General features: G+C 35.4%; 2 protein-coding genes across 2 annotated transcripts; both read left to right on the top strand.

Moving 5' to 3' along the window:
- The first annotated feature begins 1,983 nt into the window (after nucleotides 1–1,983).
- LOC141632235 (uncharacterized) lies at nucleotides 1,984–5,479 on the top strand. The gene is made up of 6 exons (XM_074444798.1): nucleotides 1,984–2,005; nucleotides 2,161–2,427; nucleotides 2,662–3,594; nucleotides 3,691–3,879; nucleotides 4,458–4,919; nucleotides 5,079–5,479. The coding sequence occupies exons 1-6, from the start codon at nucleotides 1,984–1,986 to the stop codon at nucleotides 5,477–5,479; spliced, it is 2,274 nt and encodes a 757-aa protein (XP_074300899.1).
- Nucleotides 5,480–5,678: 199 nt separating this feature from the next.
- On the top strand, nucleotides 5,679–6,685 carry LOC141632234 (uncharacterized). The gene is made up of 2 exons (XM_074444796.1): nucleotides 5,679–5,840; nucleotides 5,951–6,685. Exons 1-2 carry the CDS (start codon nucleotides 5,679–5,681, stop codon nucleotides 6,683–6,685), a joined length of 897 nt encoding a protein of 298 aa, XP_074300897.1.
- Nucleotides 6,686–18,501: the final 11,816 nt, after the last annotated feature.

The raw sequence follows: 18,501 nt of genomic DNA, 5'->3' as shown, positions 1-18,501 counted from the left end.
CTATATAACGTTACTCCCCCCTACTGCAGAATATCATCGAATTAATTAGGGTTCATCACAGAAGTTGAATTTTAATTAATTCATTAGCTTAGATTATTCTCTTGTTAATAAATTTTACTTCCGCATTTGGGTTTGATCTTTCCTCTTCAATTCTTTACGGTATTCTTCTGTTCTTTTGTTCAGTTTCGCTGCTTAAATTCGTTCATAGTTAGAATTGCTAGTTTAGGTTTCCCAAAAGCCAAATTACTGATTCATGTTAGTTAATTATTTAGTTATTTCGATTATGAATTCTTTTGTTTTATTTGTTAATTTTATTGTTGTTATGAATTTTGCCATGAGTAGCTAAATCATTCGTTCTAAGATGTAGGGAATCTGTAGTGTAGGCGGCGTAAATTTTGTAGGCCTGAGTCGCGCCATGGTCGATCGACCGCCTACCCTGGTCGATCGACTGGCTCACGTGAGATCAATTTCGTCTTGTTTAATTTAATTGCTATATTTGACGAATCGAGTCCACGCGACTAGTTGAATGCTTAGGAATTGACCGACCCGATAAGATCGAAAGATAAGGGAGGGAAATAGACTACTTAATTAAGACGACTAAATTAATAAGATCGAGAGATAAGTTAATTTAGGCTTTTAAATCGCTTTTCAGGACGAAAGTCAGCATTAGTGATATTAGGGACCCGTAGCTAGATCGAAAGAACAAGATTTCGACCTTCACCATCTTGATGACCGTCTGCATGCGGGAAGAAGAGGTGGGAGAATGAAGGGTGGGTAATCTGAATTAGGGAGAATGAGGGAGGAGATGGGAGTGTGTAATTTTTACTGAGAGAAGAATAGTTTTTAGTCAGAGAGTGAAGGAAGAGAGAGAGAGGGAGAGAAAGACGGAGGCGTGTAATGGAATGAGACGAAAAATTAGGGTTTCAATTGTGGGGAGGGGTATATATAGTAGGGGATATTATTAGGGTATTTTATGATGTTGGGCGGGAGTGAATTATACAAAGCTTGAGCCCAAATTGTATTGTTGATAGCCCAACTTTTATATCGTGTGGGTTGGTATTAGGGTTTTTTAGGTAGTTGGGCTGGACGGGAATGAAAGAAATGTTGAGCCTAAATTTGGTCGTTCTTAGCCCATTTGTGATATCGTTTGGCCTTTTAATTTTGTTCGAGATGTGTTTACATACAGTCCACGTTGTTTACGGTTTCAAAATGTAAAATAAAATATAACGTTTGACATAATTTGTCTTTGTCGTTATGGTTTACCAATATAGGTGTTCAGATATCAGAAAGAAACTTGATGATTACGAACAATACGCCACAATCAATGTCAAATCCTCGAGTACCGCTATCTGACATTACCAACGGTACTTCTTTATTTTTAATTGTTAATATTTTACTACACATATTCAATTTTTAAAATTTTTATTTTAATCCTGTTTCATTTGTTCTTTTTAAAAAATTATAATAAGTCATTACCAGTTGTGAAAATTTCAGTTTCTCATACCCCATGTCATTGAAGCAGCAGAAGAACCATAAGTGAACAGATAGCGATAACAACCCCGCCAAGTAATGTTTTTAATGATCCTACTCTATCATATTCCAACACTCTTATTGTAACGCCTAATCAGTTACGGGCGAGAACGACAAGAGAAAAAAGACAGTCTCGATTCTCTAAGAAACGTGCTGGTAGCGTTCATAGTGACGTTTCTCAAAATACGGTCAATTTTACACGAGCAACCTTCAACGTGACAGGCATATATCTATATTTAATTTTTTACATTTAACATGTATTAACGTTTGTGAAAGTCTTAATTTTAATTAAAAACGTTGTGTAGAAACTTATATATAGTCCGACCAATATTGTTGAGCGCTTAGTGAGAGATCTATGTGCTGAATATGGTGAAGCTTTCAATAAAGTAATTCCATCTGTAAACCGAATTGAACAATCACCCGGTAGTTCTGTTTTTAATGCATCCTATTCACATGGCGAATCTTCGAGAACTCAGTAAAATACTTCTGTGCCGTTAAATAACGATGGTTAGTTCATTCATGACTTTTTATTTTTTAATTTGAATTGCAACATGCTTTGGTTATTGTACTCTAATTTTTATGTCTCAATTTATGACTTTTGTTTTGGATATTGGGACTGTGGTGATGCAGAATATGAGTGCGAGAAATGTCAAGCGTTGATGTGGTTTGAGGAGAGAAAAGATAAAAGACGTGGTACAAGACGTCCTAAGTTCTCACTTTGTTGTTCTGATGGAAAAGTTGAACTCCCATTTCTACAGCAGCCGCCTGAACTTATAAAGTCATTGTTGACTGGTCAGCATCGATTTAGCAATCATTATAGAGAAAACATTAGAGCTTATAACTCGATGTTCTCATTCACTTCTATGGGCGGTAAAATCGATCATTCCATCAATCAAGGTAAATGACCGTATACCTTTAGGATGGGAGGTTAAAATTGCCATCGGATAGGGACTTTGGTACCGACCGGAGATGCAAGGCCAAAGTTCTGTCAACTTTACATATATGACACGGAAGAGGAAGTTCAAAATCGAAAAAATGCCATTAGGTAAATATATTTTCTTTCCATAATAAATTTTTTTTGTATAATATTTTTTTTCGTAGGCAATAATTTTATTTTTAATTGTAGTCCAGGGGATCCATCAAGGTTCAATGACGAGTTAATACGATTTTTGGAAAATATGATTGACTCTCACAATACAATTGCAAAGACATTTAGGAAGGTTAGGGATAGACTGACTGAAAATATAGACAGTGAAGTGAGTATCAAACTGATTTCAAGGAGATCAAGTGATGGAAGAACTTACAATCTTCCAACAGTTTCAGAGGTAGCGGCTTTAATTAAGGGTGATATTGGTCCACATATGGAGAAGCGAGATATTATTGTGAGAAGGTCGTGCGGTGGTTTACAACGGATATCTGAGTTGCACCCTTTATACACCCCCTTACAATATCCTTTGTTAATTCCATCCGGAGAAGATGGGTATAAGCCAGTTATCCTACATAGTGCTTCTTCTATTGGTGTTAGCACGAGTGACCAACCACGTGAAGAAACAACGTGTAGGGAGTGCTTTGCTTATCATCTTATAGAGAGACCACCAGATGTTGAATTTCCAACGATCTTATTATCTGGTAAGGCATTCCACCAATTTTTAGTTGATTGTTATATGCTGGTCGAATCGCATAGGCTGAATTTCATTCGTTTTAACCAAGATCGACTTAGAGTTAATAATTATAAGAACCACTCAAATGCTGTTGGAAGAGGAGATGTTGAGCCATCTTCGGCGGGTACTCGATTTATCGTGCCTTCTTCTTTCCCGGGAGGTGACAAGTGGAAAAAAGCAAATTTCCTTGATACCATGACTATTTGTAAGTGGTTTGGTTATCCAGATTTATTCATCACTTTCACCTGTAATCCTAAGTGGCCGGAAATAGTACGATTTGTTTCTAAAAGAGGATTGCAACCCGAGGACCGTCCAGATATTGTCTGTCGCGTCTTTAAAATGAAGCTCGATGAGTTGATTAGGGACTTAAAGGAACGACATATTTTTGGAAGAGCACGAGGAGGTACTACCAATTGCTAATCTTTTAACTTAATATATCGTTTCTGACATAGCATTACTATAGAAAAATCTAATGACATTTATGAACGTTTTTTTGCAGTCGTCTATACTATTGAATTTAAAAAACGTGGACTCCCTCATGCCCATATAGTATTGTTCCTACATCGGAAGAACAAATTCCCTACAGCCGTAGATGTCGACAAAATCATTTCTGCGGAGATTCCTGATCCGACTACAGATCCCGTCTTACATAGTGTTGTATACGAGTATATGCTTCATGGACCCTCTGGTAAAGCAAAGCCCTTATCACCGTGTATGGTCGGAGATAAATGCTCAAAATATTACCCAAAGTCGTGCACCTAGAGAACAACGGTTGACTGTGATGGGTACCCTATATACAAGAGAAGTAAGAAAGGAGTTACGGTGATTAAAGATGATGTGCCCCTGGGAAATGATTTTGTCATTCCATATAACTCTCAGTTGTTGTTGAAATATCGGGTTCATATCAATGTCGAATGGTGTAATCAATCTAGATCCATAAAGTACCTATTTAAGTACATTAACAAGGGCTCTGATCGAGTTACCATGCAAACGTCTTACACACAACGTAATGAGGAGGAACCTGGTCGATTTAATGAGATTAAGAGGTTTTACGATTGCCGATATCTCTCTGCATGTGAAGCCGCTTGGAGAATTTTTGGGTTTGATATCCACTATAGAACGCTTGCTGTTGAAAGGCTACAGTACCATCTTCCGGATGAGCAGCCTATTATCTTCCACGATGATGGTTGGGTTGATGAGGTCGTAGAAAATACTTCGCTCGGGTGTCACAATTTCTTAATTGGATGGGCTTTAATAATTTGACAGTAGAAGAGATGCAGATTGCTAAAGAAAAATTGTACTGTGAATTTCCAACCAAATTTGTTTGGAAAAAGAAACTTCATCAATGGAGCCTTAGGAAAAAAGGATTTACAATTGGTAGGTTGGTTCACGTTCCCCCGCAATGTGGTGAGTTGTATTTCATGAGAGTACTGTTGAATCACGTTAAGGGACCAAAATGTTTTGAAGATATTAGGACTGTGAATAATTTTGTTCATCCGACATTTAGAGAAGCATGTTATGCATTGGGATTAATTGGTGATGATCAAGAGTATATTGCAGCTATCAACGAAGCAGCTGATTGGGGGTCTGGCTTCTACTTGAGAAATTTGTTCGCGACGTTATTATTTTGTGGCACTTTGTCTATGCCGAGCAGAGTCTGGGACGAAACTTGGCAACTGCTATCGGACGACATCCTTCATAGGCAACGCATTGTTCTTAACAATCAACGTGTGTCTTCATTTAATAGTAAATATTTACCGCTATTTTAATTAGAACAACTTTAAAACAATTCTTCATATTTCGCATTCTTACCTTCATCTATTCTATGAATTTATTGCTGCAGTATATAAAATCACATAGATAATATTGCAACTTTTTAAACCACAGATTTACAGCTTACCGATGAAGAGTTTCAAAATTATACACTTATTGATATTGAAAATTCTCTTCAAATAAATGGTAGTTCACTTCGTCGATTTGAGGGAATACCGTTCCCAGACATATCTACAACGACACATCATCAAAATAGTTTAGTCATGGATGTGTTGTCGTACGATAAACAGTCCTTGAGTGAAGAACATGAGATTCAGTTATCTTCAATGACTGACGAGCAAAGGTTGGTGTATAATGAAGTTATGGAAGCTGCTTTAAATAACAAAGGAGGGGTGTTCTTCGTTTATGGATATGGTAGAACTGGGAAAACTTTCCTTTGGAGAGCTTTGTGTGCCTGTTTCAGAAGTAAGGGCGATATTGTTTGTGGTACATTGCGTCAAGTGGAATTGCAGTAACATTGATACCAGGTGGTGTAACAGCTCATTCCAGGTTTGGAATTTCCATTAATGTAACGGAGGATTCCATATGCTCCCGAATTAAGCCCGACAGTGATTTAGCTGAACTTTTGATACGTGCTAAACTTATAATATGGGATGAAGCACCGATGACTCATAGGCATTGCTTTAAGGCCCTTGATAAAAGTTTAAAGATGTAATGCGTGTTTTGGACGTGGGAAATGCTGAATTGCCATTTGGTGGGAAAGTTGTGGTATTCGGGGGTGATTTTAGACAGACATTACCGGTTGTTTCAAAAGGAAGTAGAGCAGTTGTTGTGGCTGCATCCCTGTGTTCATCGTATTTATGGTCTTTCTGCAAGGTATATATGTTTCTTTCTTTAAATATCAATAATACCGTTTTATGTGAGTCTTACTTAAATTATTATTGTCTTACTGTATTTAAATTATTTAAAACGTATACCACGTATAGGTACTTAGATTGACCAAAAATATGCGATTGCAAGTTGGTAGTTCAACTGACAATGTTGAGGAGTTACGAAAATTCTCCGAATGGCTCTTGGAGATTGGAGATGGTATAGCAGGCGGTGAAAATGATGGAGAAGTTGATCTAGAATTACCAGCCGACTTACTAATTCAGGATGTGACGAATCCTATTAAGACATTAGTAGATGTCACTTATCCGGATCTGCTAGCACAATTGTGGAATCCGGAATATCTCCAACAAAGGGCAATCCTGACTCCTACTCACGAGATTGTTGAATCAGTAAATGAATATGTTTTCTCGCTTATTAAAAAGGATGAGAGAATTTATATAAGCTCCGATGAGGTGTGTAGTGATGACAGAGGTACAGGTGACGGTGACATTCACTCTACTGAATTCCTCAACAGTATTAAATGTGTCGGACTCCCGAATCACCAATTGAAGTTGAAGGTCGGTGCTATGGTGATGCTTCTGCGAAACATTGATCAATCACGTGGGTTGTGTAACGGCACGAGACTAATTGTGACTGATCCGGGGGCACGCGTGATAAGATGTACTGTCTTAACTGGTAGTCATAAAGTTGATAGAGTGCATATTGATCTACTAACACTTACTCCATCAGACACCAGTAGATTTCCGGTACGTTTCAGTAGAAGACAATTCCCCATCGCTGTTTGTTTTGCAATGACGATAAACAAGAGTCAAGGGCAGTCTTTATCTTAGGTCAGCATCTATCTTCCAGGACCAGTGTTTAGTCATGGCCAGCTTTATGTTGCACTTTCCAGGGTCACCCGAAAAGAAGGCTTGAAAATTTTAATTTGTGACTCAGATATGCGTACTTCTACTACGACTACTAATGTAGTGTATCATGAAATTTTTCAATTTTTAGAATAACTTGCATATGTCAAAGTTGATTATTAGATTATATTTCTTTTATCCGAATGTAAAGTTTTTTATGTATGCAATTTTTATTTACAAGAGTAGATTACGTTATTTCCTTATAAACCAGTGCATGTGAACACATGTTTGTAACAAATTTAAACATTAATTATGTACATCATTGATTTAGACCAATTAGATGGGTACAATAGAAATGCAAAAATAAATATACATAAAAAAATATTAATTCTGGCCCAAATACATACCCGTGCAATTTTGCACGGGTTTAAAACTAGTATTAGTAAAACTATAATTCAAGCTACGTACAAATAGAAGTCAACAAATTAAATTCGACACTCCGTACGTGTTATTAGAGATAAAATGAAAGATTAGCAAAAAAAAATTAATATATTTTCCTATTGTTGTGTTTTATAGGAGTACTATATATTATTAAGTAGTGAAATATGGTTATATAAATCATTTGCTTATTTTCAGTGTAATTGCATATCTCTTCATTTGCAATCTCTTCCTTTGTATTATTTATTCAATATAAAGGCTTTGCTTCTTTCGCTTAGCGTCTTTAATTTTGTTTTTCTATTAATTAATTGATTGGTGTTCAAATTTTTAGATATCTAATGGTCTGTTCTAAATCCTTCAGTTACTCCATTGTCGACTAATGGTATGATTTCTTCACTAACTTCACCAACCATTTCAATTATTATGCTAATTTTAAAATAAATATTTGCAAATAATTACATCTTTTTATCGTTGCGAAAAAAGAAGAACAAAAAATTTACCACTGATGTTTTGTTTGAGAAGATGTCATTATAATAGTTTCATCTTAACCAAAAGTTTCTAGCCTTAAATGTGCTTCTATTGTTGTTTAACTAAAATCAAGCAATATACTTATATTTTTTTAAATCTCATGCATTATTTATTTTTGCATTATTATCACTTATATTTGACCAAAGTAGTAATGTAACGAACATGTGAAGAAAGTAAATGTTTGTAACTTATTCGTTATGTATCTTCTCCATGTGAATGAAGAGTTTAAAATAATATAGTGCCTTTCAATCTGATAAAGTTTTGTAGGCTAAATTGTTCTTATTGCTATGGGAAGTTCAAATTTTATACGCTACACCTTAAATCTTAATTTGCTTTATATTTTAGTCTCATAAACATAATATAAAGTATTTTAATCTTCCTTGCAGGTATATATCAATGATATCATACACATGACATGCGCATTAGCAAGACATGCACCATAAGTTTTGTGTTCGCTAAATATTGCACATGATCAATACAAGAGATGCATCTTCGTTTTATTTTAGGAGAAAGAAAAGAATCCATTAAAAAAAATTAAAGTAGGATAAGTGAACATGTTAAAACATATTATTTTCTAACATAAAAAATGAACCTTTAAATTTTAGATGATACTCCCTATTATTTTGTAAGTATCATTAATTTATATCATTGATAAGGGCTTGCTTGTAATCCATGAAATAATTAGGGGCTAAATTTTAATTGGGTGATAATTACTGAAAAGTTAATTACTTGGTTAATGAGTTCCTTGAAGATAGGTTTGGCATATAAGAGTAATGATTACTGAGGAGATATCTTACTCCCATAATCATTACCTAGGGGGGAGGGTGGGTAATGTGTTACTCCTTCATGAGGGTAATAGATTCGGAAGGTGAATAATTACTCTCATACCAAACATGGAAAACGCACCTTACATATCACTCTCCTATTCATTTTCCCCCCTTTACCCTCGATCCAAGCAAGCCCTAAGAAGTGACTAGCTAATTTATACTCCCTTTGGAGTGTAGATTGTAGATGATATAGAATATCCTTGGATCCTTGCTCATCATCAATATGATGGTAGAAAGAGATTCCTTTATCTTAAAGGTGGTGAAAATACAAGTAAATTAAAAGTTTTCAAATAACACGAAAAGTATTCAAGATAATAACTTAGTTACGATCAATGGTCTCCAAACCAATAATATATGTATTAATTTGTGCATTGCACGAGATAAAAGCATCTCCTCATCACATAAAGGGTTTACATCTATTTATAAATAATAGGGTAATTTGATAACTTATACCTTGAATAACCCACTCTTTCAAATCTTATACCTAATATAATTTTTCTTCAAAATCTTATACCTAAAATAACATTTTCTTCCAAACTTGATACCAAATCTTAAAAAAAATCCCTAAATTGACGATTTTGACCTTACTAATTTGATGGTTTTTAGTGGTGGTAATCGTGAATGTGCGTGTTAATAGGAGAGAGGAAGGATGATGATGTTTAATTAGTAAGGGTAAGATCGTCGATTTAGAGCATTTTTTGAGATTTGGTATCAAGTTTGGAAGAAAATGTTATTTTAGGTATAAGATTTTAAAGAAAGTTATGTTAGGTATAAGATTTGAAAAAGTGAGTTATTCAAGGTATAAGTTATCAAATAACCCGAAATAATAATATTAAAAGGCGTGTTAGTAGTATTTTTGTTACAAATACTTGTGAGAGGACAAGTTGCTTGAATTATTGAAAATTGTGGTCATTTATTGTTGAGTACCGTATCACGGAATATTGAGTAAATACACAAATGTTAAAATTGGACTCTTACTATTCCTCTCCTCTTTTTAATTTCAGTTTTTTCTCCTACAAACATGAAACCTATAGTCATATAAAGCAATATTTAATCATTATTTTTGCCAGTTAAGTGACTATGACAAGGAAACTAATGTCATTACACACATAACACCACAAAACGTTATTTGGTAAGATGGTTTTATTTTATAATGCTTTTCTTATTCATTATTTCTCCCATCAAAAAAGTTCTCAGTTCTCTATTCTTTGTTGCGAATCCATAGTTGTAAATTTTGATCTAATAGTTTCTCGCTAATTAATTAATGATAGCTACTAACCCCTTAAATATTGCAAAAAATAATTGAAGACACAAAACGGTTTTAAATAGCACGAAATAAAATTTAAACATTATAGGTCAGGCTATTTACTTCATATGGGGGTGTTTGGTAAACAGCGGATTGACAAAAAAATAGCATATTTGCGACTTTTAGCATATTTGACCGGTCAATATGCTATTTGGGGTGTTTGGTAAACAGCATATTGGGATAGTAGATTGGGGCCGAATCTACTATTTTACAATATGCTGCTCCCCCCAGCATATTCTAAGAGTAGATTGGGAAAAAAATAAATTCACATTTTTACCCTTAGGAAAATATAACCTTACCTTTATTCCATAGTTAATTCATGTACTTACTTGTCATTTTACAAAAGATTGAGATAATCTGCTAATTTAAATCTGCTACTTACCAAACATCTTTAACAAAATCTGCTAATCGAATATACTAGTCAAACCTGTCAACAAAATCTGCTAATTATAATATGCTTTCACAATCTGCTTCTGCCAATATTAATCCGCTGTTTACCAAACAGAGCCATAATATGACTTGAATTTTTATTGTCACATTTGTTAAAAACACGTGTATAGGCTACACTTAATTGAACACAATATCTCTAAGTTTAGGATATACTAAAAGTTTGATGATAATAACTGAATTAATAAATTTCGAGAAATATCTTCAGATTATTTAGTATATGTCCTATATGATTTGGCTGCATAAAGTATTAACATTGCAAAAATCACGTTATCATGACCATATTATTTACGAAACCGTGGCTTCTCGTATTTATTTTTATTACTATATATTATTTAGTATTTGTGATGATGTTTGTACCGAATTTATACGAGATCAGTAAACCTCGGGCAATTATTATTTTTGCTACTTTTGTGGGACATTTTTATTCCTTTTGTATTTATTCCCACACGTTCATTATGTTTTTTAATTATTACGACGGACATATGAATGCCAACAAACATCAACCTAACACACAAACCCAAAACGCACCCGTGAATTTTCACGGGTTACAAAACTAGTATATATATAAAGCAGGAACTTTTCGAGCGATATTAGAGAGTCCAACTTTTTAAGATTTCCTAGCATCGATTTAAATGCAAATTTTAATAAAATTATTCTACCAAGAGTAGATTTCGAAACAAATTTAATAAAATTATCCTAATAAAAGTAGATTTCTTAATATTTAAAACAAATTTAATAAAATGATCTTATTATAAGTAGATAAAATATATTTTGATAAAATTATCCTAATATAAGTAGATTAAAATTATCAAATAGATTATATACATTCATATAAGTAGATTAAAATTATTAAATAGATTATATACATTCATAATAGTTCCAGTTATCATTAAAATTATCCTAATCTTATTTGTAGTTCCAGCAATTATTTTCTTACCGAAGCTGTCTATAACACCCCCACTTACCAAGGAGCCTTAACAAGACCTTCCCCAGTAAGTAAAGGCATTACCATCTCGGTTGCCCGAGGTAAGTATATCAAATAAACAATAACAGAACGTTTATTAAATGTTTCCTACAGATTATACCAACATAAAAAGGATTACAACTCTAAACAACCGAAGGAACTACTAAGTGTGACACCCCTACATACCAAGGTGCCTTACTAGGACCACCCTAGCATGAGAGACCGTCACCATCTCGGTTTCCCGAGGCTAGCATATCAAAGTTACCATTCCAAAACAACAATTATAAAAGTATAAAGCGTTAATGTTTACATGTTCCAAAATCCAAAACCAAAATGCTGTTTGCTAGAACTGAACAACTGAAACCATGAAAGTAAATCTCATGACAGCGGAAGCTAAACTCAAGTGATGACTCCCCATCTCGTCCCCAAAGCTAATAATCATCATCATCACCTGTCACAATCTGCTCACCATCCCCGAATGGATCACCACAGATTTTACAAAACAACTGTAACACCCCCATACACCAAGGTGCCTAACCAAGACCACCTAATGCATAGAAATGCTACCATCTCGGTTACCCGAGGCAATGTATATCAAATAGACCGTCAATAAACGTACTAATTAAGTACATGAGTTTAAGTGATTACAATTCCAAAACCAAACTGTAAAGTAAATATAAATGTTCTCAAAACCAAACCAACTGAAAAACAAACTAAGTTCAAGACACAGCGGAAGACTCTAAAGACATGTGATGACTCCATCCCAACTATCCCTCGCGCAAGCCATCTCATACCTGCTCAATAACTGCTCCCCATCCCCGAATGGATCACCACAGTTTGTTAGAACACTTTTGTTGATGATGACATGCCTACTTTAACCATGCTTTAAGATGTTCCATTTCAGGATTAAGTCCAACCTCCTAATCAAGAGATTAACAAATGCTTATGGTCGAAACGTGTTGATGAAGCTACTCAAGAATTGTGTTATAATAAGAGTCACTTATGTAAGGGTAAAAGAGTATAGTACTAAGGCAACAGTAAGCAAGACTGTTGTTCAACAACGGTCTGCTTACTAAGGCAACAGTCAGCAAGACTGTTGCTTTAGCTCGTGTCACTTGAAGGAAGTCTTCAATTTAAAATATATTCATATTTTCAAATACAAACTTCTATTTTTGAAATAATCATTTCTGATATTTGAATTTTATGAAAGGTTGTTTTTAAGAAAAGAATATTCCAATGACATCTTTCAAAAGGTTTTATCTCAAAATGACAATACATTTTTGATGTGTGCATTTTATATAGACTTTTTGTACCGTATTTGTACGCATCTCTATGCATTTGTTTTTTTTTGGAAAAAAATCAGCTTCTCATTAAAATAAGAAAGAAATTTCTTACAAAGCACATCCACTAAAACAACTTACATAAAGCTAGGAAACCAAATGAGCAACTAGCTCATCTAGCAAACTATCATTAACATTGGAAAATAATCTAACTGACACATAATACTTAATTTGGTCGACTAGCTGCTCAACAGTCCTAGGTGAGCCATTAAACAGCCGTCTATTTCTCTCTTGCCAGAGTAAGTAAACCACGACAGTTGCACAACAGCGTGCCCATTTCTTCCTCCAACCACGACCTTTGTATTAAGCCAGACGATGAAGTTCTTGTGTAAGGCACAAAGGTCTTCTAGTGATGCCAAGCCACAATAAAATTTTCTAGAAGACAGAATTAGAAAAAGGACAGATGAAGTATAGATGAGTTATGCTTTCCAATGCTGCATAACACAAACTGCACCTGTTTACCATAATCAATCCTCTTTTCATCAAGTTATCCACAGTGGGAAGACCATTTTGAACAGCCATTCTCACAATTACTGAGTGTCGAGGCATCACAACACTATCCATGAGAGGTTTGGCCCATCGTAGAGTTGGATGCTTACCATGAAAAACAGAATAAACTTGATGCATTGCTAGCTTACCTGACTTGGTCCATGCCTGCAACCAGTCCTGTGCAGCAGCAATGGAACCAGCCTGATTAACAAATTCATCTCTAGTGGCCAACAAAGCTTTCCAAACTATTATAGAGCTACAAACTGGCTTCACACTCCAACAGTCAGCTCTTTGGAAGTAGTAATGTGTACACCAGTGCACCCAAACTGACTGGGTGTCATGGCTTAATCTCCAAAACATCTTGAGCAGCAAAGATTTGTTCCAGCTAAGTATCTCATGAATGTCAAACCCACCCTGAGTTCTGGACCTGCAAACTTTTTTCCAGGAAAAAAATACCATTCTCCTAGCGTTACCCGGGTAATTCCAAAGAAACCCCTTGCATAGCTTATCAATCTCCTGCATGACCCCTTTAGGCAGAAGGAAGCTTGCACACCAGAAGCTCTCAATGCCAAAAATGACTGAATTAAGAAGCTGCACTTTCCCAACATAAGACAAAAAGGTATTTGCCCAATGCTTTATTTTACTTGTAATTTTCTGCAGCAAGGAATGATACATATCCCTTGTCAACCTAGAGGAGTGAAGAGGAACCCCTAAGTATCTAAAGGGGAAAACTCCCTCCAAATAGCTAGTCTCATTAAGGATTATATTCTTTACCTCCTGGTGCACACCACCAAAATATATGTTGGTTTTAGTTGGGTTAGTTTGAAGACCAGAGAACTCAGCAAACAAAGCAAAAGAATTCTCTACTGCTTTGACAGAAGGATAATCTCCTCTTGTAAAAACCAGTAGATCGTAAGCAAATATAAGATGGGATAAACCAATCCTACAACATTTTGGGTGGTAACTGAAATTTGGTTGCTCAGGTAGCCTCCTCAGAATTCGGGAAAGAACTTTCATGCAGAGAACAAAGAGCAAAGGGGAGAGCGGATCCCATTGCCTCAGTCCTCTCTGACCCTCAAAATAACCCACAGAAGTACCATTGATGTTTAGGGAGAACCTGGGCGAGGTAACACAGGTAATAATCCAGTTGCAGAATTTGCGAGGTAAATCAAATAAAGGGAGAATGGTTTGGAGGAAATCCTAGTTGACAGAATCAAAAGCCTTTCTAATGTCCACTTTTATGACATAACGAGGAGAGGAATCCTTTCTCCCATACCCAGTAACAAGTTCATGGGCCAGCATAATATTATCCACAGTAGATCGCTCATGAGTAAAGGCAGCTTGTTCTAATCCTACTAAGATAGGCATGACCTTCTTCAATCTCTTAGTAATGATTTTACTAATGGTTTTCTATATTTTAGAGTAGCATGAGATAGGTCTATAGTTCTGGGTAGAGCTAGGGTTGTCACCTTTAGGAATGAGAGAAATAATAGTGGAGTTGACTTCCTTTAACAGCTGACCAGTCCTAAAGAAAACCTGTATAGCTTTCACAAACTCACCTTTAATAACACTCCAAGCGTTTCTAAAGAACCCAGATGAGTAACCATCTGGTCCAGGGCTTTTGTTATTATCAATTGAGAACAAAGCATCATGAAGTTCATCCTCAGTGACATCAGAAACCAGCATAGCCCCTTGAGCCTCCTCCAAACAAGTCCCAGACAGAATAATACCCTCCTCAAAACTCTTGACCCTAGATGATTTCCCTAACAGCCCCTTATAATACTCAAGAAAAGCATCAGAAATGCCCTCAAAGGAGTGGAACTCCTGGTCATTTAAATCTCGGGTCCTGCTAATATTACATCTACTCCTCCTGGCTGCCATTTTAGAAAAGAAATAAGTAGTATTAGCATCCAGCATTTTAACATCATGAATTTTGGCCCTCTGATATACCATACTCAATTCAACAGTTTTGAGCTTGCAATACTCCTGAGAGAGCATTTTCTCTTGATTTAGCAACACAGCATTCAATGGTGCCTGTTGAAGTAGGAGCTGGCATCTCAGGAGATCTAATTTAGCATCTTTAACTCTACCACTGATATTAGAGAAACCCCACTGATGCAGAGATTTGAGCTTAGGTTTTGTGAGTTTTAAATGACTCATAAGCCTGTACATGGAGCAACCTCTAATATCCTCTTTCCAAATGTCCTGAACTAGATTAAGAAAAGCAGGATCCCCTCCCAGCAGTTCAAAAATCTAAATTTTTTAGGCCTAGAAGGTGCATCTGGTGTCACCGGAACCACAAAAGGAGAGTGGTCAGATACACCAGCAGCTAGGGCTTCAGTAAAAGAAGAAGCAAAGCTAGAATGCCAAGCAGAGTTAACTAACACTATATCTAGTTTCATCCACTTCCTGTCCCCATATTCTTGCTTATTAGTCCATGTATAAGTGCAGCCATTTCTATGCATTTTGTGTAGTGTTTAGCTACAAATGTCCCTGAATTGTCTACTTTGGTTTCTCTTCCCCTATTTGCAGGAATGAACCAAAGAGAAGCGAAATCAAGCTTAGAACATGTCCCTATACATGCATTTATGAGATGAGTTGAGTCGGAGTTTGGAAACTACTAATTTGTGATGCGCATAGAAGTAAGGTAGCTATGCGAGCAAAGGAAGAGCTTCATATAACTAGTGCCTACTTTGAAGAGACATAACTCGAGTTCTACAAATGATAATAAAGTGATTCAAATTAGATATGAAATATTGTTCTGTTGGCTTTCCAACGCCATTGAAAACGCTCTGTTTTCCCAAGTAACAAAGAAATGGCGGCCATTTGAAGTTCAGTGCGCAAAGCAGGAATTACGCGCTGAACATTGCTCGATCGACCATCTAATCTACTCGATTGACCCCTTTAACCACTCGATCGACCACCTAATATACTCGATCGAGCACTTAAGTATTCGATCAACCACTTTTGAGCACTTTACTGTTCGATCGAAAGATTTTTGGGAAGATACCTCTCGATCGACTAACTTATAGTTGGTCGATCGAGCAAATCAAGTCTGACGCAGCATATTTCAAGTCGAGACCTTTTAATTTTATCTTAGTTTATCTTATAATAATTATCTCTTATAAATAAGAGATTATTAGGTCATTTAGGGGATCTCTTCCTTTTTCCCTTTTCACCTTTTATCTCAGCTTGTAATCACTGTCGACGTTGCTTATTTCCGGATCTATAATTGTGTATTTTCTTTACTCTCCCTTAATCTCTTTTATTACTATGTTTATTATAGCTTTATCTTTCATTGTTGCTTTATTCATTATTATGCGTAGCTAATTCCTTTAATGCTAGGATTAGGGGAGCCATGCTAGTAAAACAATGATGCATTAATTAGATTAGGAGGTTTATATGTTAGAATTGATTCATAGCAATATAACTGTAATTATTAGGTTGAATGCATGCAATTGAAGTAATTAAACTGGTTAAATTCAGACCTAGATCAGAAGATTGGGATGAACAGACCTGTTATGAACAATAGACTACTCTAATGAGGGCGGAAGCTAAGTTAGTAGTATTTTAGGGCAGATAGCGGACCGGAAGGACCTTTCCTTTACCCTTCTCACATCAGACCGACTGACCTTACATTTAGCAGAATTGTGTAATATCATGGTGAACCGACATCCTGACATCTTTTTCTCTCTATTTGATCACATATTTATTTCACTTTGCTATTTCAGTTCGTTAGTCTAGAAAACAACTCAAAACCCCCAAGAAACGGTTACTTAGACAGACTTAGTTTAGCTTATAGAGATTCCATCTGAAAGAAAAGTAGATCTATATACTTAACATACTCATATATGTTTTATTTTGATTTGTCATAAAATTAATGAGTGATCTTATGCATGCAAACTAATAAACAATATAAAGAAGAAACCATCATCTTACATTGTGATTTTCGGATTTATGGGCACAAGTGAGTTCACCTACTCACTTGTTCTTGAGCTCTCCAAATGGAAGAACAAGGATTCAAGTATAGAATCCCTCCCAAAAGCATATACCCAAGGAAATCTCTTAATAACTAATATTATTTAGATCTAGTAATAATATTAGTTTTACTATAAAATTGACACAAATAAATTGCATTTTACTCTTGAAAATCTCGGTCAAGAGGGAGTATATGTGAGTTTATTTCTCTAGAATTATCATAAATTGTAGAGAGTTTTTATTGCATTTTCTTACTCTAGAAAATTAGATGGGAAGAATGAATAATAATGTAAAAGAGAAAAGCTCTTCTCTCTTTCTTGTGGGTGGTAGAAAAAGAGCATTGGGTAGTATGCCCAATGCCTTTGTTTTTACTCTTCTCAAAAGCTTAGGCTTGCAAGGCTAGTAGGTAGTCTTTAATAATTATGTTTTCCACTAATATGAAAACACAATATTAACCCAACACTCCCTCTAATTTTAAGACTTTCATAATAAAATGGATGGTCCATTTTATTTTGTCATTTGTCAATTTTGTCACATGTAACATGTTACATGACATGTCACAATGTAATGTATTTTTAACATATTAAAAATCAACATACTCATAAAATATGTCATTTACAAAATTGACTAGTAATTCGTAATTACTCGTGCCAAAATGTTTCCAAATTATAAATTACAACATTCGGTATTTATAATGATTTATTCATTCCGTTCAATTGTTTCGTAAACAATGATTTCATCTAAGTAATAAAACAATTCGATTACTTAGACCGTGTCTCATTTAATCATATTTACAATAAGATACGTAAATTATACTCACAAAATCATCCGTCAATTTTAAGCAATTTAATTAACTCGTATCGGTATACGATTAATTGAATAATCAATTAAGAGTATTTCCCTATAGGTATGACCTAAGGGGATCAACTGATCACCACCGTCGCACGACAGTAATGTCAAACTCTAGTCAGCCAATCATTACCGATATGTGTGGACCAGTTGACTGTAAAATATTACATCCCACATGTATTCTTAAAATGAGATTTAATAATGATATTTAAATCATGTGATCGCACTATTGTTGAGGACACATTTCCCAACAATCTCCCACTTGTCCTCGACAAGTGTGCGTCACCAATTCTCTTGTCCTATTACTATCTCCCACTCAATGCAAGGTGTCTTTCAGGTCGTACTTGCAAGTGATCATATCGAGAGTGGTTTCCTCGATCTGGAGAATAACTGATTGACCGGATTTATCTATCATAGATACCTTCCGAGCGTGGCCACGCATTTCCAGTTCATTACTCCTCGAGTGGCCCTGAGATATTGTTATAACCCTGACAAGGGGGTGGACAATTCCTATCGCACTTATTCCCTTCGACTAGCCACAACCATCATAACCCAAAATATGCCCATTTGACCCCATTTACGAAGGTCGTAGTAACACAAATCAAAGTTAATCTTAAACTGTGCCATCTTAG

Source organism: Silene latifolia, chromosome Y (genome assembly GCF_048544455.1).
Source record: "Silene latifolia isolate original U9 population chromosome Y, ASM4854445v1, whole genome shotgun sequence".
NCBI classification, from domain to species: Eukaryota; Viridiplantae; Streptophyta; class Magnoliopsida; order Caryophyllales; family Caryophyllaceae; genus Silene; species Silene latifolia.
Note: the sequence above shows the minus strand (reverse complement) of the source record. Positions and strands in the feature narration are given on the sequence as shown.

Bases quoted from the DNA above. Each gene is read 5' to 3' on its own strand.
- LOC141632235 (XM_074444798.1), top strand. From the start codon at position 1,984: ATGGCGAATCTTCGAGAACTCA. The intron at 2,428-2,661 runs GTAAATGACCGT...ATTGTAGTCCAG, and splicing joins CGATCATTCCATCAATCAAG to GGGATCCATCAAGGTTCAAT. The intron at 3,595-3,690 runs GTACTACCAATT...GTTTTTTTGCAG, and splicing joins TTTTGGAAGAGCACGAGGAG to TCGTCTATACTATTGAATTT.
- LOC141632234 (XM_074444796.1), top strand. From the start codon at position 5,679: ATGCGTGTTTTGGACGTGGGAAATGCTGAATTGCCATTTGGTGGGAAA. The intron at 5,841-5,950 runs GTATATATGTTT...TACCACGTATAG, and splicing joins ATTTATGGTCTTTCTGCAAG to GTACTTAGATTGACCAAAAA.